General features: G+C 41.2%; 1 protein-coding gene across 33 annotated transcripts in view; it reads left to right on the top strand.

The window, feature by feature from the left end:
• The window catches only part of CLASP2 (cytoplasmic linker associated protein 2), a 1,832,463-nt gene that overhangs the window by 602,669 nt on the left and 1,207,912 nt on the right, over positions 1–21,882 (top strand). For 2 of the 33 annotated variants that reach the window (XM_085607600.1, XM_085607602.1), the window contains exon 1: positions 4,398–4,994. The exons of the other annotated variants lie outside the window; for them this stretch is intronic. In XM_085607600.1, coding sequence (XP_085463726.1) covers positions 4,979–4,994 — 16 coding nt within the window. In that variant the 5' untranslated portion in view covers positions 4,398–4,978. Of the gene's footprint in view, positions 1–4,397; positions 4,995–21,882 lie in introns of those variants that run through there. 33 annotated transcript variants of the gene reach the window in all.

Raw genomic sequence — 21,882 nt, forward strand, 5'->3', positions numbered from 1 at the left:
AAACATAAGTCCAACAAGCATTGGCAAAGCCAAAAGGCCTTGCCTACGTGAGATCTATTGGCTTTGCCAGTGTTTCTTAGCCATGTTGCAACATTGCTGAAAGTGTATGACACAGCTAATTTTGACCGTGTCATGGCACCTTTTTTTTATTTTGACTTTCAGCCATGCTGCTCTGAAGCCATCGCTGCTGTACAATATGAATAAAAAAACATTGACAAAGCCAATAGAGGTTCCATAGGCGAGACCTATGGGCTTTGTCAATGCTTGTTAAATCGGTGCTCCTGCGAGAGTCTCCTAGGCTTCTCGTGGCCCCAACTGTCCAGATATCTACTTTTTTTAAAGTTTAATTTCTTAAAAAAGTACTGAACAGATTTACACCAAATCACAAAAAGCACAATCTGTGGACCAAGATCGAGATTCCCGCCAAACTTGGTGTAATTCCGTTCAGCAGTTTTTGTTGTATCCTTGCCTATAGAAGTCTATGGAAAATGCATGGGGATTTTGCATTTTGGGACCCCAATTTTCTCGGCCCCACTTAACAGATCACCCTCTAACTTTCTATGTACAAAATAGCTTTTTAAAAAATAGCACCTTTTTGGAATGTTTAATGGATATTCGTCAAACGGAGTCAAAGTTACTAGCAATACAAACACTTTTTGTATGGAACAGCTTACCTGTCTATAACTACCCAGTGGCTACTGCAACTGGGTAATACATAAATATATATAGTGCTGTTTCAGCACTACGAGGTCAAGTGACATTCTGAAAGACTTTACTTCTCTCCAAAATGGTCATGCTTCTACATTTACTATTTTGTCAGCCTGCCACTTTACGTAAATGCACAATTGTTCTACTCCCTGGACACTCTATTTGGAGAACTAATATAGGGTAACTGCCTGCGTAGGGTATTACAGCCCAAAGACGTCCTTCCCATGTAGGTGGTCTTGGAGTACCAGTCTTTGAACAATATTATTTTTACTCGCAGCTTCAGTGGCTGGAACGCTGGGCTTCTGGTGCCCTACTGGATGACAATGCCACAGCTGTCTCACCTTGGACAATAGCCAGGGCATTTATGGATCACACATGAGCCTTCTTGGACGCTTTTCAAGAGCAGTGTGAGGAGGACATAAGTAGGGGATTTAATGACCAGGAGTGAGACCATGTACTTGCCTACTCTTCTTCTCTAGTGAAGAATGCTCAATTCAAGCTAACAGAATTCCACATAATACACCGAGCCTACCTGACCACAGAAAAAATATTAACTTCCCAGGGTTGAATGCCCAATACCCTTGATGCAGGTCACAGGATACAGACCTACAACACATGCTGTAGCCATGCATGGCACTCCCCTTCTTTTGGGCAGTGGTCAGGGAATATTTGAGACACATTTCAGGACATACTAATCTTTGTAGCTGGGACATCTATCCACTAGGCTTATTGGCTTATTTAACGTTTGACAAAAAAAGCAAGGCCTTAGCCCAGTTCCTGAATTTAGCACTCCTGCTAGCTAAACGTCACATAACCTGTCTCTGGAAAGCCAGCATGTGGCTCCCTTGTTATGTTTCTTTCATTATAAATATTGAATACTCTTTCAAAAAGTATTTGACGACATAACGGTTTTGAGCACTAAATACACGAGTATATCAACACGTATTTGATGTTGTATGTTGTTGTAAAACGTTGTCAGAATCTCTTATCTATCGCTAGACGCTCCAATGTCAAAAACTCGATATATGCCTTAAAACATTGCATCGTATGCTACAAAAGTTTGATAATTTTTTTTTTAATTTAAATGAGAAGAACCCAAAACTGTTCATTGTAGATTGTAATTGAATTAAGGGATGCTTGACTAGGCTGTTGGCCACACGCCAGTTAGGAGAGATCAGTAGCATTGCATTCGAAAGAATCAGCACTTGTCATGGAGGACGCTCTCGGTGCTATTTAAGGAAGTATTTGGGAAGGTGATAACATTTGTTTGGATTGCAATATTTTTTGTTAGTACCAAAGTGATGTTAATGCTTACGAGCTCTGTCCTATTACTTATGGATTTATAATTTGATAGTCATAGTAGTAGATCATGCCAATACTGAAAATCTGTACATTGAGGTATTCACTGGCCTTTAGAAGACCAGGTGTACCTGGTTTCTTCCTTGGGGTATATCTGTCCAATAACTGAGAAACCCTTGATGAATGAAGTAAGATGTTGCTATAAATTGTCTCTGGTTAGCTATAGTGTACCTCTGACTTAACTTTCTGTGTTATTTGGTTAACTGAGTACCTTCTCCTTGGTATAATTTTTTTCTGATGTTAGTTGCCTGGTCGCTGTTATTAACCCCTTCGACGCTCATGACGGAGCGGTTCCGTCATGAGCGTCCGTTGCGCTGTGCGCATGACGGAACCGCTCCGTCATGGCCCCGCCCGCGCTCAGAACCTTCAGCACGGCGCAGAAATCCGCGCCGCGCTGAAGGGGTTAAAGAAAGTTGTGTTCTGTTTTTGACTGAAAATGTAAGCACATCAATAATGTTTGAGAAACATGGCCTGTAGTTGAAAAGCTTTTCAGAAGTTGAAAGCCGTTGATGGCCAGCACCTTTAGACTGGCTAAATTAGTCCCCCACAAGTAACGGATAGTAACTGTGGAGGGTTTTTGCATTTTATTGTAGGACTAAGGAAGCCCATTCTGGGTCAGGATTGCAGGATAAAAAGTTGAAGTCCTGGATTAGACTTAGTTCCATATAACGTATTTTAGTTAATTCATAGAGTATTAGATGAATACGGATATATTTCTCAGCATTTGTCATACTTGGGCTGAAGCTCCCTCTCTTTTTTACTTTAAACAGAATATACTTCCAAAATTTTTAAATATGCACTTTCTCAACTTAATGTTGCAAAAATTATATAACCTATATGCTACCAGTTGAATCCCTTCAGACCACTGAACGTGTTGTGGTATGGGGTGGGGTGTTGAGTCCTAGAATATTGCACTCGTTTTTACCTAAATATTCTAACCATAGTTTACCAACGGTAGCAGGCTCAGAATGATCAAGTGCATTGAATGCAAATGAAACAGTCACTTGTGACAGGTGTGCGTTACATTGGCTCCCTTTACAATCCAGAAGTCGCTTGAAATGACTGCATACTGCTAAAATGTATACAAAGCTCTGATTCTATTTTCCTGCGGGTACAAATCTCTTCCTACTACCCCTCATACAGTTGAGAGTGTCCGATCATAAATAACCTGCTGGTCTTGCCTCTCGTTTTAAGCTTGCCAGCATGAGGCGACAGTGGCTTAGGTTGGGTGTCGCATCTGGAGGGCTGTTTAAAAAGGATTCAATTAAAGGTTTAGCGTTTGTGATTTCTCGACAAAGTCCCACTACATCAGTGCCTTGAGAAAGGGTTCAAGTATTCAGTGAGTTTCAAAGTTTAAAAACCTAAAGATGCAACTATTAATAGGCCCAAATGGGTAGCCTCTCAGAACACCATATATAATAATTAATAGTTTACAATTAAGTCTGATAAAAATGCGGTCCAAAGGACCAGTAGTGCGTACTGACATACAACTTTTAGTTGTGCTTTGAATTTAGAGGCATTTATGGCTTCTAGTGTTTGCGGCAACATTGTGCTGTTGTAGTCCCCTACTCTCATTCCTAACCATGTACCACTGGAAGTCAAAGTTCGTTAACACAACATACAATGCGAGTAGTTTCTTTCACTTTGTTAATTGTGAAGTAGGTCCATGACATGCGTCATGAAGCTGTTAGCTCTTCGTTTGATTATGTCCTTTTCAGTATGGGTTTGCAGGTACCAGCAAGAAGAACGCTGTTGGTTATTAAGTCTGCACTGACTGAAGACGCCGTACACGCTTTTACCCAGTAAGTGTGCCATTGGTAGCACAACATAGTGAAACAATTGCTTGTAGCGACCAGAGTTGCTTATACTCTTAAGAACGAGTACAGTGTATTCCTGGGCAGTTGTGTTTAGAATCTGGGCACCAATCATAGATAACTTTCCTAGGCAACTTGAGACTTTTAAGTCTGATATATCTCTAACTGATAATCACAAAAGATCAGTGTACCACATAAATCAAAAAAAAAATATGTTGTCGTTTTATTGTGAAAAGGTTAAAAATGTAACGTTTACACATAATAAAACAATACATACATAAATCATGTCTCTTAATCAACAAATACATTTGACAAAAACAATTCACAAATTACGGACAAGTCATTAAAATCAATGACTGTAGTGGCAAGAATGTATTAATATATTGTAACTTCTAAGGTGATTCTGGGCAGCCCCATAGTACGGTTTATTTCTAGGACGTGAGATAAACGCGCTGTTGTGCCTCCCGTACAAAAGAGTCATTGCGGCTGTGTGCAGCTGCTGGTCCAGAGCTGTGTGTGTCAGAAGCCGCCCTCGCTGGTTGGTCCTGCACAGAGGAGCATTCAGAGTAGCCTTTGACGGGGTTTGTTTACAGCGGCTCAAAGGCCAGCGCCGGGCTCCGGCCAGTCGATGGGGCCGTTTACAGCCCTGGCTCCGCTGCCTATAAATATTGTCTGCATAATTAAGGAAGAAAATCCCCACAAAACCAATGATGTATCAGGTCACGTGACTTTTTAATTGCATATGCGAATGTCGGTGGGGGACAGGCGCACAGTGATTAGCGAGCACATGCCTGTGTTTTGTTAATGGCTTTAAAGGTCCCCGTGTGAGCGCGCGGCCAGCCCTGTGAGGGCAGGTGAGCCGGGGAGAAGGCACCCAAACAGAAAGTTCAGGTCACGGGCGGCGTTGTGGGCTGCTGCGCTCGGCGGCTGGCTTAAGCCGAGGCTTTTCTCATCCCCGCTCGCACTGGGACTGCTATTTTGAAGCTTTCTTGCTGTTGCAGTAGGGGCTGCAGCTCTGCCTGGCTTACACGGAGCGGCACCGGAGAGCCGGGGCTGTGCGCGTGCCCCTCCGCCTGCCAGAGGATCCTCGCTCCGCAATGGCTGTCGGTGATGGTGAGTAGCGACCGGTGGGCTAGCGGTTGGCGCGCGGCGCGGTAAAAATGTTTGTTCTCGGCACCGCTTTTGTGAAGCCTCGTTCGAGCTTACAACGGCGCTGTTCGCATTGAGCACCGCATCTGCTGTGACAGATCGTTTTAGCGATGGCTTCCTTAGCTGCCGGTGAGCGCAGCTCTGCAATGGTTCTTGGACCTTTATTTTGCTTTCACCTTGAAAAATGTGCCCACGACTAAACCGTACGTGGTTTCTTGTCTGCCGTCCGCACGCAAACGGCAGAGGAGCTATGCCATATTTGTAGGGAAGGTGGGTTTTTCTTCAGCTGCGGAGAAAAATGGCCTTCTGTGTGTCTGTTGATCATAATAAATGGACGGACCGCACTTGCATGACAGGCTTGAGCCATGTCCTGGTTTAGCGGGCCGCAGTTGGTCTCAAAACAGTTAATGTTTATAAGGAACTAAACAAACAGTCTCCAGGGTTCTATTTTGACGAAACAACAGTGAGAATGCAGTCTCTCTTCCTGTTCTTTTATTTTGCTAAGTATAGCCCATGTTGACCTTCATTCTTTGCGAAGGGAGTCTGGAGAAGTACGGAATGGGTAAATGTTGCTGCAGAATACCGAAATGTTGTGCCACAGTGCACTATGTTCACTACATTTTATGCAGCCATTTCTTTGACGTTTTGTTGCTTTTCGCATGCTGGAAGTGTTTGTTTACCCATCTATAACAGCGAGCCAGAATAGCGGATAACTTAATTCACGATGTGCTTGGGTGCGTTAATGCTGACCTCTTGAAAATATATACCTTTACCCACACTAGAATTACTTTTGCGGGTGATGTGCCTTATAAGCTTGTGATGCTGGTGTATATTTCATTTAATAAAAGTATTTGCTTCTTGTTGCTGATTCAAACCTTGCTAGGTTCTTCCTCCAGCTATAATAGATTCATGATTCGAGTTGGTGGTCTGTCGCTAGTTTCAAGGGGACAGATGTCAACATCATTTAACCCTCCCCCACATTTGGCAGAAATCTTGGGCTGCCTGAACGAAGATAGAAGGGATTGAAGGCAAGGGGATGTAGTGGGGCGGGGCGAGGAGGCGTATTACTACCGGCTTGCTTTGTCGAGATTGGTGATACGATTTTTATTGCTGTCACTGACCTATTCTTTTTTTTTTTCTTTCTATCAAGCTGATATATTAAGTATCCAAGTTTCGTAAACATTTTTTTGATTAAAAAAAATGACGTTATGGGATTATTTTGTAGATCGTGTCATGTAAGATGTCCATTCTGTTCACATCTATGACATGCACTACTTTTCTTCTGGTTGACTTAAAAATTTGTCCAACCCATATTTCTTATGTAGCGCTTAATATCTGCGGTAAAGCCTTTAACTAAGAGATCGGTATTTTCGCCACCCCACCCAAATGTTTTATTAAGCATAAATAACTTATTTTTTTAATCAAGTCATTATTATTTCGTTTGTAGAGTGCAAGGTACACGTTACAGAAATAGTGTTTATAAATATGTTACGTGAGTGTTACTTTAGACGAGATATCAGGATCACTACATGTTTTGCAAGTTATAACAATGTTAGGAATATGATTTGCTGCTTGTAGACGCCTCAATCCAAAGCAAATAACTTTTTTGCATCCTTAATAACTATTCCCAAAATTGAAACCATGAGCATGTTAGATTCGGCGCAGATTGGTCGCATGGTATTGAAGCGGGCTGGGGTTCCCGAAATGTGTCCCTTTTGAGTTTAACAAGGGTTTTCCCAAAACTAGAGTATGCCACTCAGAAGTCTGAACTGCTGGACAAAAGTTATCAAAATTGTAGTGGGAGAGTGGCTATTCTGTCAAACCGTGCGAAAGTCAAAATGTGATGTTAATTACCTCTCAATGAACTCTTTCAGAATAAAGCCACCATGTAAACTGGCTCTCCTACCCTCCAGTTCTCCCATCACTTATACCCACCCCCCATCATCACTATCTCCATGATTGAGTTCACTTACAGATTACGTCATAAACTTCATCGCTTTTACTCTTCGTCCTAGCCTACATTTTGTTTTTGCTTTTGTTAATTGTAAGAGGCTTCTGTCGCCCTTGATGGGAACCTCTGTAGGTTTATTGGTCTTTAGTACGATTCACACGAAAAATCATTTTTTTCGCAGTAAGATGTAACTCGATAAATGACCAGTCACTGACATTTTTAGGCATCTCCTAAAGTCCAAGCACAAGTTGGGATTTATGCTAGAGCCCAATTTGAGCATTATAGGTTAAAAAAATGAAGTGTTGGACTTTAAATTTGGAGGACTGATTGCTGGGACATGACTGGCCTGCGTGAGAATTTGAATTGGAAACTTTCTTGGCTCCAAGGGAAATGTTTAAATTTTATGGGGGAAGTAGCAGAGATTATTTACAGACCTAGGACCACATCCCAAATAGGAGTCTTGAGTTCAAACGCTTTCAGGCTAATTGTCCCAATATACTGCAAAAGGGAGATATATATTAAGGGAAAAGGAGTAGAAGCGCAAGGTGCACATCTGTGGAATGATCCAGAACCTGAGTTCAGATCCCCATTTTTCTAAAAGGAATTAAGGAAAACTCAAGCCAATTCATTATATCCTTGGGGGTGGGTAGGGCCCTCCTTTATGCAGGCAGATGTGCATGTGGCGCAGGCGCTTGGATCAGTGGTATCACACTTACCTTGAGGATCGTGGCCACCCAAGAAAAACAGACACGTTGCACAAAGTGGTCTTCATGACATTTTGTTGCATTGCAAATTAAATGAGTAAAGGAGTGATTTAATTTACAGTGCAAGTCTTGCTGTGGTTTTTTTTGTAGTCTTAAGCAACCTATTGATTTGTGGGCTGGGTATGCATGAGCTGCAGTAATCTAGGATTGTGGTTGAGATTTCCGGCCCCTTTGCTTGTAGGAAGTTTTCTGAAATGCAACTTTGCATGTTTTTGAGGCATTACTTGTGGACTTGTTTTCACAAGTCATATCTTTGGCACCTCCTGCTGCAAATCACCATCGGACTTAGTGATTAGGTATTTAGAGGGTTTGTGTTTAAGGTGTCCCTTTCAAATACCGAATGTTAGTCCGAGGCTGGAAAAAACCAATCACAATTTAGAATGTGACTAAGAGTCAGAATATGAACTTTCTTCTTGATGGTCTATCCTACTTAGGTCTAGCCAGTAGACAGCATTTTGCTGGTTGATGTATGGACCTATTGGGTTTGTCCTTTTTTTACCATGAACTGGCAGTCTCATTTGATTGCTGCTTATTTTGTGTTTTTCCTTCCTCTTCTTGTGTTTGTCCCATCTATGGAGCATAGCTTCTTTACTTTTCTTTTGATTGGATTATTATTATTTTTTTTACATACCAGGGATCCACTTTTTGGGGTTTGGAGTTAGCCAAGACCGTTTGCTTCTCCTAAAATTGAATGTATTATGTACGCTTAGGGGCTTTCAGCCAGCTGTCTTCATCCGTTGGTCTATTTTTGTCATTCACATTTTTCTTCTGCCCACTACAGCATGCCCAGGTCAGCTATGAGTTAACTTCATTGTGAGTGACAGAATTTTCCCTTTTACAAGGAGCATATCCCCACAAGGTAGTTCCCTTGAGGGCCAATGAGTGCTTTTGAGCCAAAAACTATTTTTGTTTTAACCAATCATTTTTAGATTGATGGGGGCCTGCTGGCTTAGCTCCTGTGTGCAAAATCCATGACAACAAAACAAGCATTGACAAAGCCAGAAGGCTGCCTGCCAAAACCAGACCTATTGGCCTCATCATGCTTGTTTTTCTTTTGTTTTCAGCACTTTATTGGAGTGTATGTGTTATATTGCTCTCTCAAACTTGTGCAGCATTCTCCTCACATCCCTGCCCCCCCCAACCACATTGTTGCTTCCTCCTCTCTTCTTGTTCATTGCTTTTCCTACCTGGTATGTATTTTTGTTTTATTTATCCCCATTCCCCCCCCCCCCCAACCCTACACCCACAAGCCCCTATGTTGCTGTACCTGCATCCGTGACTTGCACCCTTTTTTTCCTTCACTTTTTTGTTTATTTTTGATGGTTTTTTCCCCCCATTGTTTTTAATTTACTGCTCGAAGATTGGGATCCACCATGCTGGAATGGTAAATTAAAAGTAAAAAAAAAAAAAAGACAGCAGTAATTTGAGGCATGGATGGTTCCCACATGCACATATATATTTCATTATGGTGTAGCAGGTTTTTTGTTTTTGACATTGCAGTTCTGCATTGGCAAACATAATTTTTTTTTCACTTCTTCTGTTATTAATAACTTAGTCCAAAAGCATTGGCAAAGCCAAAAGGCCTGATCATATTTCCAGTGGTGAGTATAGTGCACATGGCCATTTCATGCTTACTGTGAGGATCAGCTGAATGGAAATAGCCATGTCTTTAGCAATTTCTATAACGCTACGTGGTTGTGGAGATTTATTATCTGAGATTGGCACCTGTTCCAGCGTGTTATGTATTTACTGAGAATATTTCCTAAATTTGGGATTTGTAGAATGCTTTACAGAGATTTAGATTTCTCCTGTTCTAGATTTTGTTGAATGCTGGAGTTTTGTTTTCGGTCTGCGTCTTTGAGCACAGACTTCTAGGGTGACCTGTGGAGGTTTTCCCCTAGAGGAAGGATTTTCTTAAAATGTATGATGGCCGATATAAAGGGCCTTAAAAAATTCTCCTTCTATCTTGGATCCCGTATGGGGCACTTAAGACTGGGATGATGTGGTCCCATGGGGGCATATAAAGAGTAGCCTTTCTACCGTTTTAAAAATTATTTCTGAACTGTGAAGCAGATATTTGAATGCAGTAGAGAACAGTTGCCTTTTCCAGAAGAGATAACAGGGGAACGCAGCGAGGAATGCCAACGACAGGAAAGTATTCTTTAGAGTATCTCAGTCATATCACAATGGGCTTCACAGAAGCACAAGCAAAAAGTATTTACCATCTCTGAGGAACGCTCGACTTTGATACTTTTTTTCTCACTACGGAAAACATAGATTGTCACCATGTCAAATAAATTAATTTCACATGTTTTTGTGATTATCTTTGCTGTTTCTCTTCTGCTTTTCATAATGGGGGAGTACTGTGTTTTTTTGATGCATCTCTGTCAAGACAGAAGGTTATGTAATATTAATTCACATTTTGAAGATGGCCTTGTTTTGGCATCCTCTCTGTTGCTTCCTGGGGGATGGACACAACAGGAAAGACTTAAAAAAATTTTTTGATTCATGTCTACATCTTCCCAGCACCCCTAAAGGCGGACTGAAATGTGTCCTAACGCCCATATCCGAACCATACATTCTTCAGAAACAAAACAAAAAGGGAAGGGACAAAAGAAGTTCCCAACGTTTGTGGTGTTTTAGTGACAGTATATTAAAGAGTTACTTACCTTACCTAAGCTACGTATCTAGAAGTTCCGCCTTGGTACTAATGTTGGAAGATTTGTTGTTCAAGTGGTGGAAGAAAAACCAATAGGATTCCCTCTAGTAAAGGTTTGGAATAATTGAAAGAAAAGTGTCTGAATAAGTCTTACAGAAGTAAGTTTACTCACGCCTCCCTCTCACAAAAAATAATTGCTTTGGTGAAAGATCTTCCGCAGGAACTTATTGTGCAAGTATTTTCACCCTCAGGTGGAGGTTTAGAAAGATAACACATTTTGTAGCATTGATGGACTTCACTTGCAGAATTGTAATGTAACTTTTCGCTAATGGAAGGGTCTTTAACATGTAGGTCTTGAGCTACTGGAAGATCACCGTCACCTTAGAAGTAGCTTTTAGAGATGAAGCCTAGCGCAAGACCCAATTTCAAAGGCCTGGGCCTATTTAAAAAAGCAGCACTGCTCATTTCAACACTGAGTGGCAGCCAACCATATTAATGGCAGGGCCACAATAACACTCAAACACTGTCGGCATATGGAGTCTGCCACACAACCATCGGTCTCCACTCTCAATCTAGGAAAGTCTAAAAAAAAAAATTGCCCATGCTGTAGGCGCTGTTTTTTTGTAGTCACCCTGTGTGTGAAAATTTGGCCAGGAAAGTGTGTCAGTGGTATGTCAGAGCAGACCAGTGGGCGTGCGGGGGACTTCAGGAGCCAGAGTGAAAATGTGTGAGCTAGATGCATTATCAGTCCTGAAGCAAAGCACGCAGGTATTGCTTTCTCTCTCTCCCTAGTAAATAGTACTGCTCATTGAAAGCTGTAGGTGGTGTCAAGGACCAACAAAAGTGTATGCTGCCCCCCACCATAAGAGGTTTGTCGTTAGCACAGTAGTGCCCTTTCGTGGCATAATAGAGGTAATGGCATCATAAAATGGTCATCCTTGTGCCTATTTGGTAGCCATTATTGACATATTAAGAGCATTACTGCCCTAATGTTAACCTTCCATGACATAATGGTTGCCAGCCCTTGCATGCTGTGTGCAGCCTGGTCTTTATTTTGTTGGTGCTTTTTTACATCAAAAGGTCTGATTGAGGAAATGGGGCTATGTGCGAGTCTTTAAAACAGAGAGCCCTAAACGTTATCATAGAATTTACCCCGAGACAAAGGAAAAATTCTCAGGAAAATCTACTCAAGACAGGATTCAACAATACAAACCATGAAGGTTTATTATTTTTTTTATAGTTCTTTTTTATTAAACTTGTTCATCTACATAGAAAATATAGTACAGAGGAGACAGAGTACACCATAAAGCAGGTGCATATGCTTGCAGATTCGTGATACAGTACACAACAGGAACAATATTATGAGGTAGGGGTTTCATCTTGGGCAACACACAGTGGGGGGGGGAGGGGGTACGTATGTCTCTGCGGTAACTGTTCCAAGGACTCAATATCCGAGACCACTCTTTGGGACAGCCTCGTGCCACATAGACCGTCTTCTCCCTGAACATACACCAGTCTAAGTCTTTTTTCCAAGCTTCGATTCTAGGTGGTTGCGAGGCTCCCCACAGTTGTGCTATATTTCGCTAGCATGAGCCCAGTGTGACCCATTGCTTGTTGTCGGTAGAGAGGTCGGTGGGCTCCCACACATTCAATATGCATCGCCAAGCCTCCACATGCAGGTCAAGTGTGAGTACTTCCCTCAAGATGTTGTGTATGTTAAGCCAGTATGTTTGTATGAGTTCACATTCTCACAGTATATACATGAATGTACCCTTCCTTCCACACTGTCGCCTACATTCACCTGTGTCTGCTCTACCCATGCGGACTAAACCAGGCCCTGTGATAGAAGTTCTGTGAAGAATTTTAAGTTGGACCAGACGCAGTCTTGCCTGTATAGCCACCACCCGCGGGGAAGACACTGATTCCTGCCATTCCTCATCATCTAGCTCAATACCATCACATGTCCATTTTTCCCTGAGCGGCTGGAGGGGGGTCAGTCATATTATTGATTAGTTTCTTGTAGGTCAGGGAGATGGCTTTATCAGGTAGGTGGCCATCTAGCAGTCTATCTTCAAGTGGCGAGGCTTCTGGGGGGGGAGCCTCTTGGAACCTGGGATTCAATGGCGTGGCGTATCTGAATGTATCTGAAATGTTTAGAATCGGCTAGGTCGAATTGCTTCTGTAGGGAGGCAAATGGTGCTACTTCGCCTTTGCCCCACATGTCTCTAAGATGTGAGATCCCATTTATCAAAGCCTTTAGTCCTCTACAGGTTCCCCAGCTTTTCGGAGTCCCATAAAGGGGTAGCTAAAGGGAGTTTCCGGTCCCAACCCAGATGTCTATTAACTACGTGCCAAATATGGACTGAGTGTTTAGTTGGTCCCATCAATAGGTATTTCTGGGGCTGGGAGTAGAGCGATCTGTTGTAATTTCCACCGGACAGAAGCCACCGATCCATGGCGTATCCCGGGTCATCAGGGCGCCCGTAGGTGCCCTGATTGATTGCTGCGAGATGTGTTGTCCAGTAGTACTTTCGGATATCTGGAAGACTAATCCCCCCCGTCATACCAATTAAGTGACAGTTTATTCAACACTATGCTGGGCTTTCCATACCACAATAAGTCCCTCTATAGGCTGTCAAATTCCTTGAAATAGGACGCTGGACATGAAGGTTTATTAAAACTAAATCGACACAGAAGACAAAAAGTCATTGATTAGTCAATCGATACAAAATGCTCACCATGCAAATAAAAGTAAAACATCATTGTCAGCAGAAATTTATGCCTTAATGTAATCAATAGCCAGCACTAAATACAGTCTAACACAAGTCAAATGAAAATCAAGGAGCATCTTTTTCAAGAAATGCTCAATAAATAAAGGCAAAAGATAAAGTTCAGATCAAATAAAGACTTGACCTGAAGTCTGCATCTAAGACAATCCCGAGGAAACCATGGCTTCTCTCCCACATGGAGAGTTTTAATACATTTTCAGACTAAGAAACGTAGTCACTGTGGTATGATAGAGAAAGTTACATTGAGTTATCCAAATAATAAGAGAAAAATACATTACATGGTATAATGACATTTGCTCTACATCTAAATGGATATGCTGTTCTGTGCCATACATAAAAAATAATGCTGCATTCAAAAACATAAACCGCCTCTCCGTTGGGCTAAAGGGATTGGCCTTCCATTATATATAACTGTAAATCAGTCTTTTCCCGGAATAAAAAATAGTACTTTTTTTAAATGTTAGAGTGAGTAAGAATATTGAGCTAGCTAAATTTTGTACAGTTATTTACCAATGAATTCCACAATTGAGACTCCTTAGTGCACAGGCAGGGAGGGAAAAGACAAGTTACTGTCAGGCACAGCATTTTGCATGCATTAAAAATGTGCAGTCTGAAAACACAAGTAGGCCAAGGCCCACTGATGTCAAGCTAACATTCTCACTATATTAAACACAGTTAAAACATTGCATTTGCAACTCACTAGTATTAACAAGCATTGGCATAGCCAATAGGTCTCGCTTTTGGTACCTTATAAGTATTTAGTTATGCAGCACAATATCCTTGGTGCATCAACATCAACTGTTGCATGGCTAAACACTTATAAGGTGCAAAAGCGAGACCTATCGGCTATGCCAATGCTTGTTCCCGTTGTCACTGTTTTTCCTTTTTCTCTTCCTCCTTTGCTCTCCTTATGCCATTTTCGGGCTTTTTTGGGGACAAATTCTGATAATGTAAAATAGGCCCTAGACCCCAAAATTGAGACCTGCAACCAATATTACAAATTAAGCACCGAGTTTGCCTTATGTGGAACTGACTCGACCCAAAATGGAACTGACTCTGTCCAGCCCCTCAGGCATGACTTACTGGGGATTTTCCTGATTGGCCACTCTAATTCTAGGTGGTCCCCTATGAAGAATAGTGCAGCCTGGTCAAGAGGGGATCTTGCTATATGTGTGATTTGAAAGACAATTAACTTTTTTGATGGTAAGCTGTTTTGTGAGCTGTGAAACAAATGTAACATGCTTTCAGCCATGGTATTTGCCTGCATAACTGTAGCGAGTCACTAAGAACAATGAGGAGCCATGGATCACTACTGACCGACCAACAGATTGCGGCGTTTGGCCTGTGTTGGTGGAAAGTGACTGTGGGTGATGCGTTCTTTCACTTACAGTTGAGGGATGTACAGCTGTGTGGCCACTTTTCGTAGATAAGCACCAACTACACATTGATATTTAATATAAAGATTCCATAAGCAGCGCAATTAGTTTATGAACTCTTTGGAGTCTAGCATATAACCTGAGGATCTCAAATAGGAATTCTAGTGTGCACATTTTATTTTTAGGATATTTTTATTTTTCGCTCATGAATTCATTATGATTGGCACTTGAAAGTGAAATCTTATAGTTGTTTGGCAATACAATGGTGACTTTATTTCTTGGCGAAGAATTACCAGGGAAGATTGGGCTAACAGATTTGGAAAAACCTATTTATGAAGCTAATTGTTACAGATTAAAGTATTGTAATATTAAAGGATCAACTGATCTGTTTGTTTAGGAACGGCACCACACTTCATTGTTTCTAATGATTTTTGCCAGGGAATACCCACAGAAAGCAATGTGTAAGAAAGGGTGGGCAGGTTGGTGGATGAAAGGCAAGAAACGGTGGGCCGGTGGGGAATGAGAGGCTAGAAAGGGTGGGCAGGTGGTGGATGAAATGCAGAAAAGGGCGGGCGGGTGGGTGATGAAAGGCAAGAGAGGTTGGGCGGGTGGGGGATGAAAGGCAAAAAAAGGGTTGGCGGGTGGCGGATGAAAGGCAAGAAAGGGTGGGCTGGTGGGGGATGAAAGGCAAAAGAGGGAGGGTGGACTGGATAAAAGGCAAGAAAGGGAGGGCGAGGGATAAAAGGCAAGAAAGGGAGGGCAAGGGAGGACAAGAGGATAAAAGGCAAGAATGGGCGGGCAGGAGGAATAAATGGCAAGAAAGGAAGGGCAGGAGGGAGGGATAAATGGCAAGAAAGGGAGGGCACAAGGAAGGAAGAGATAAAAGGCAAGTAAGGAAGGGCGGTCGAGGGATAAAAGGCAAGAAAGGGACGGCGGGCAGGGGATAAAATCAAAGAAAGGGAGGGCTGGAGAATGGTAAAAGGCAAGAAAGGAAGGACGGGGATAAAAAGCAAGAAAGGGATGGCAGGAGGTAGTTAGAAGGGAAGAAAGGGTATGTCTGGGAACAAAAGGCAAGAAAGCGAGGACAGACAGACACACGATTCAGTCAGATACATTTTTGTGAAAAGTTTAGTGAAAATTTGCTAAGAGTGGTAAGTTATTAGGAAATGAAAAAACACTTTTGATATGTTCTATGCATGTAACTATAACTAGAGAGGCAATATTCCTGCACGTGTGATGCTTCATAAGGGTTCAATTTTGCATCTCACTCATAGCTCTCCGTCTCTCGTCTTCTGGTACTACAAAATGTTATTCATTATTGCTTTGCTATTGGGTGGGTTGTTTGGAGCACGTGCTCAGATGGGTGTCTAGAACACTTTGCAAAAGGTAGATGAAAGTAGAGATGAATATCTTCAGGAAGGCGGAAAGGGGTTCAATTTTCCGAAAAAACTAAGTGTTGTGTGAACCACTGACCCGAACAATACTAGGTCGCAAGATATCTAACAGTCTCACAGCGCTGTACATGCATCAATGCACATAGAATTGGCCGTATCCGGAATTTGGCAAAAGAGTAGGGACTTAGGTTAACATGCGGGAACAAAAGATTAAACATTTTGAACAACCATATAGTTTAAATAAAAAAATAATAGGCGCATACGTGAAAAGTAACCGACTGAAGTTGCCGCCTTTAAACACAAACAGCGTTTACCTGTTGGGCTACGAGCCTAAAGTAACACCGCCTCTTTACCTGGCTAAACACTGAAACCCACAAAAATGAACATGACTGCTTATCACTGCATCTGCGTACCTTCCTCTCCCTTCAATCTATTGCAGAGGGGCTACACGCTGTCCATGAGTACCGCGTGTGCACCTCTATCGCCTGCCATGCTCACTCGTTACCAAGCAACACTGGGCATGTCTCTCGAGCAGCGGTGTCATAATCCATGGAATGACGTAATGTATGATCAGAGTACACACACAAACTTGTCTCTGAAGCTTATTCAGTGTTATATATTGGGACCTGAGTGCGTAGCTACATGAAAGTGTGGTCATCTCTTTGGAACCGGATGTCTACATTAGTATTTTCCCTAGTAACTTGGGTTACAGACTGCACGCACCTTGGAAAAAAGAGGAGGAAGAGCAAAGTTCAATGGAAATCATGACGTGATGCACTTCCGTCTAAATACACTGACTGGATTCTTCGACGACTAGTCACTCGTATTAGATCCTACATACAGGACACTAAACATCTTCTCAATACCCTCCAAGACGTGGCATACAACCCAGAATGCAACAGATTAGTGTGTCTGTATGTAGAAGCTCTTTATACGAGCATTCCACAAGGGGAAAGCATCCAGGCGATTGAAACGATTTTGAATAAGGAAGGTTGGACCTGGGATACCCCAGTGAGTTGGGTCATTACCGTAATGTGCTTGGCGCTCAAAGAGAATTTCTTTAGATTTGATGATCAGCTGTACTTACAAGTCCACGGTACATCGATGGACAGCACAATCGCGCCAAGCATAGCGTGTTTGTATATGGGACAATTTGAAGATGAATATATATGGACCCCCAATCCATTTTCGAACAACATTAAAAAATGGTCCATGCTGACCTTTTTGCTAAGGGATTCCACTGCTGCTTCTACTGCAGTAACTCTCTCTCCCAAGACATTTAATTTTTGGTCTAATCCTTCGCATACTTCACGTATCTTGTTTTGATTTTCTTCAGAGACCAAAAATTTTTCATTCATTGCAGCCATTATTTTCCCAGCAAATACTTCCATAATTTTCTCAGTTGTCGTTACTTCTTGCTCTATCACCGTTGCCGTTGCCGTTACTGGCGAATCTTGTTCTGTAGGTCTCTCTGTGGATTTGAGTTGTGCTGACATTGCCTCCATTAAATGTGTGGTTGCTGGAATTGCGTTAACCAGAGTAGTTAGTCCTTCCCCTCTGATATTTTCTGAGCTCTCTTCCTTACCACCATTCACATTACCATTACCTGAGGCCTTCTTATGAATAAGTGTTCTTTCTAAAGGTTCTCCGGAGCTAATTAGAGGTTCAGCGAGCTCTCTCTGTACAGAAGAATTACTACTTCTTGCTTGCAATGATTGTTGAACCTTAAAATAAGACCGCAGGGAAGGAGTAACTCTAATTTTCTGGTTTATGGGAGGCTTTAGACTTGCAGGTCTTAATTTAACGTTTTCTGCCAGTTCTGCTAGTTCGGGTAACACTCTCCGTTTACGTCTAGTTGCTCGTGGAGACACACCTTTCTTTATAGGTGTAAACTGCAATGCTAGTTTGTGATTCCTTAGGCAGTAGGAGGATTTACCTCCTCCTTCTAGGTCTTTGTCTTTCTCTAGTTCTGTTATATCACTTAAAACAGAGTCTCTCTCTATTTTCCTAGAGCGCGTATTATGCACCTTCGTTTTAAGCAGTACAGGGGTATGATTCTCTCTCGCGCACTTTCCAGTGCCTTCTTTATTAAAGCAGCTTACAACCACGTCTGGCTCTGCTTTCTTCAATCTATCCCCCCCAGTGTTGGGTATACTTTTTATGTTGTTATTTTTTGCTGATTTCGCTGATTTTGCCAAGTTTCCTGAAGAGTCCTGAGCTCTATTGACTTGAGAGGCAGAGACAAGCACTCCCCCCTCGATTATTAATATTGGTGTGTCCTTCTCAGAATTCATTAGCCGGGGGTATACTGATTTTACTGATATTACAGTTTGCGTGTTAATATAAGCGATGTGTTCTTTGCACTCTTTATTCCCGCTTTTTAATATTCCCACTGCTTGAATTATATTCAACTCCTTGCTCTGCTCACTCGTCTTGCTGCAACTCAGTCTGTCAGTTTCCTCCCCGCTGCCCCCACCGCTCGTGCCCCGGAACTGGAAGGCAACTCTCTGGAACGCCCTCCGGCAGTTCCGCGTTGCTCTCTGCGCACTCACCCAGACTCCGGCTGCCGAAGAGAACTGCTGCGGGAATCCCTGCTTCGAAGGTAAGCTTTGGATCCTGTTTACCATCTCTTTCTTCTTCTTTCTTCTTTTTTTTTGAGTCCCTTCATCGAATTATGCTGCATTAATCCTTTTTTCGAGAAATCTGCAACAAACTACGGAAAGATAATTTTTACACTTCTCATGAGCTGGTTTTGTCGGAGCTCCCGACCGAGCGTTTTAGCCGGCCGCCATCTTCCTCCGGTGCTGCGTTTTCCATCCTGAAAAGATATTGAGTGAGGGCTTAAAAAACGGAACACTAAACAAAGATAATTGGTCATTCAAAATTCGCTCAGATATATGCAAAGCCACACAAGATAGACAGTGGGAGTTGGGACAATATATGCAGGAATTGAAAACATTGGGGGCAAATGTCCAGATGAAATTCCCAGCAGCATTAAGAATAATGTGGCAAAACAAAATGCATAATATCAGAGAGCCTCAAGACGTAGAAAATTTTATAAAACAGATAAAAGATAAAACTAACTGAATCTCAAGAGATATCCCTTAAAAAGAATTTGATTAAAGAAGGAAAGAAAATTTTTCAATATATATAAGTAAGAAAACTGGTGAGTTGGAGCTCGAATTGGATGGATAATTCCACCCAAAAGAAGAAGGGGGGCTTCCTCAGGGGGGGGGAAACGAATCTCACAGAAACACTATAATGTAAATAGAAAACACACGGGTGGGGAGCAAATTAGGGAAAAATTCAGAAAAAATAACCTCATAAATCAAATGGAGTCAAAAGGATGGCAAATAAAATATTACAAGAATGCCTTAACACAGCCCTCGCAGGAAAAAATCTTTAAGAAGAAATGAAGAAAGAAAAAATAATAAATATTTTATCATGGAACGTTAATGGCTTAAGAACCCCAAATAGAAGGAGGAAAATTATGGAATACATAAAAGAGACAGAAAGCGAGATTATTATACTTCAGGAAACCCACCTTGTTAGTATTGAATGGGAACAGATAATAAAAAGATTAAACTGGGCAGAAACGTGTATATATACTACCCAAGACTGTAATGTGAAGGGGGTAGCAATTATCCTAAAAAAATCTTTGAAGGCAAAACTGATAAGTAAGAAAGTAGACAACAAAGGAAGATGGGCCATAGCAAAAATAAGAATAGGAGGATCCACATTAAATATAGCAGGATACTACGGCCCAAACACTGATGACCCTATACCCCTCCAAAACTTATACTCGGAGTTGTTACCAACATCTGATCCCATTATAATAGGAGGAGACTATAACATAATAATGAATCCAAAAAAGGATAGATCACCTCCAAATAAACATTTTAATCTACCTAAGATGAGGGAATGGCTAAGCATATATAGAAAAGATCTAGATCTGGAAGATATGTGGCCACAAAAAGGAGATAAGATATATCCTTTTACCTTTCACAATAAGAAATTAGGACACAAATCAAGGATAGATCTCTATCTTTTAAGCAGATCTTTACAGAGTAGGGTCATTAGTATAGAACACATCCCTGCTCACATATCTGATCACTCAGCGGTAAAATTAACCTTGCTTGTACCCAAAGATGCAACCCCCTCTAGATGGACAGTAGACCGTTCTTTACTACACAAACAACAGTATATCAACCAGCTAGAAACATCTACATTTCAATACTTTGAAGAAAACGTAACGGATATCTCAAAACAAGTAACCTGGGATGCTTATAAAGCGGTGATAAGGGGAAAATTGCTTAGTTTGGGAGCACATAAATTAAAAGTGAAGAAACTGGAAATTAATAAAATGGAACTGGATATCAGAAACTTGGAGTCACAAGTAGAGAACGAAATTTCCCCGGAAAAAAAAGAAGAGTTGGAGATGAGACACCAAAGATTAAAAGAAAAGCTAGAAATTTTCTTAGAGAACATAGTGAGAGAAAAATGGGAAAACAGTAAACTAGCAGATTATGAATACGGGGAAGGGTGCGGAAAACTATTGGCATGGAAAACAAAATGTGAACAATCTAGGAATAATATACCATGCATCCAGATGTTAGAACAACCGCTAGAAACTTTTGAAGACGATATAATAAGACAAGAGTTTTCAAAATATTACTCCAGTATATATAAAGAAGATACAAATCCAACTAAAGAACAAATTGGAAAATACTTAGAAGATATCCTCCTTCCAAAATTAACAGAGGAAGAAAAGACAGAGCTAAATCAAAGAATTAAACCGGAGGAAGTTGAAGAAGTAATAAATAATTTAAAAAGAGGGAAAGCCGCTGGACCAGACGCCCTTCCAAATGAATTTTATATAATATTAAAAGATTATCTAGTTAACAAATTAACAGATCTAATGAACAGCATATATATAGATCATGAAAAGATTCCAGACTCTTGGAACGACGCGATAATCAGCATCATTTTAAAACCTGGGAAAAATCCAAAGATCTGTGAGTCATATAGACCAATATCGTTACTTAACTGTGACTATAAAATTTTTACTTTAGTTATAGCAAAACGACTCGCCAAGGTCATGCCTGGATTGATTAATTCAGACCAGAAAGGTTTTATAAAAGGGCGGCAAATTCACGAAATTACCCATGAGCTGTTCGCGGCAATTGATATCGCCACTTCCAAAAAACTTCCTCTAACTATAATCACTTACGACGCGGCTAAGGCGTTTGATAGGGTAAATTGGGCCTTCCTAAATGAAGCAATAAGAAAATATGATCTAGGGGAGAACGTTGCAAATGCCATAAAAGAGGTATACAAGAACCCAAGAGCTAAAATAATAGTCAATGGCAACCTTACCAATAACATTAAAATACAACGTGGCACAAGGCAAGGGTGCCCACTGTCGCCGTTACTTTTTAACCTCTATATCGAACCATTGGCCGCCTTGATTAGAGATCACCCGCAGATTCTTCCTTTTAAATATCAAAATTGGTCCAAGAAAATAGCATTATATGCTGATGACTTAATGGTTTTCACAACCGATTATGAAAATACCTACCAAGCACTGGACAAGATGATGAGCGACTTTGGAAAAATTTCTGGCTACTTAACAAACAAAGAAAAAACTGAAACAATGATTTGGAATTGCAATCCAATTTCGCCATATAGTAGGGATAAATTAAAATATCTAGGAGTCATTTTAGTTAAAGAATTGGACAAAGTCCCGCAGCTAAATTTAACGATAATCGCTAAAGAAATGAGAAGAATATTAAAAACATGGTCAAGCTTACCATTAACATTCCTGGGAAGATCCAACGTAATAAAAATGTCGATTATTCCAAAGTTTACATACCTTTTTAACACCATACCATTGGATTTTAAAAAAGAACCCATGAAGAA

This window comes from Triturus cristatus, chromosome 5_2, assembly GCF_964204655.1.
Source record: "Triturus cristatus chromosome 5_2, aTriCri1.1, whole genome shotgun sequence".
NCBI classification, from domain to species: domain Eukaryota; kingdom Metazoa; phylum Chordata; class Amphibia; order Caudata; family Salamandridae; genus Triturus; species Triturus cristatus.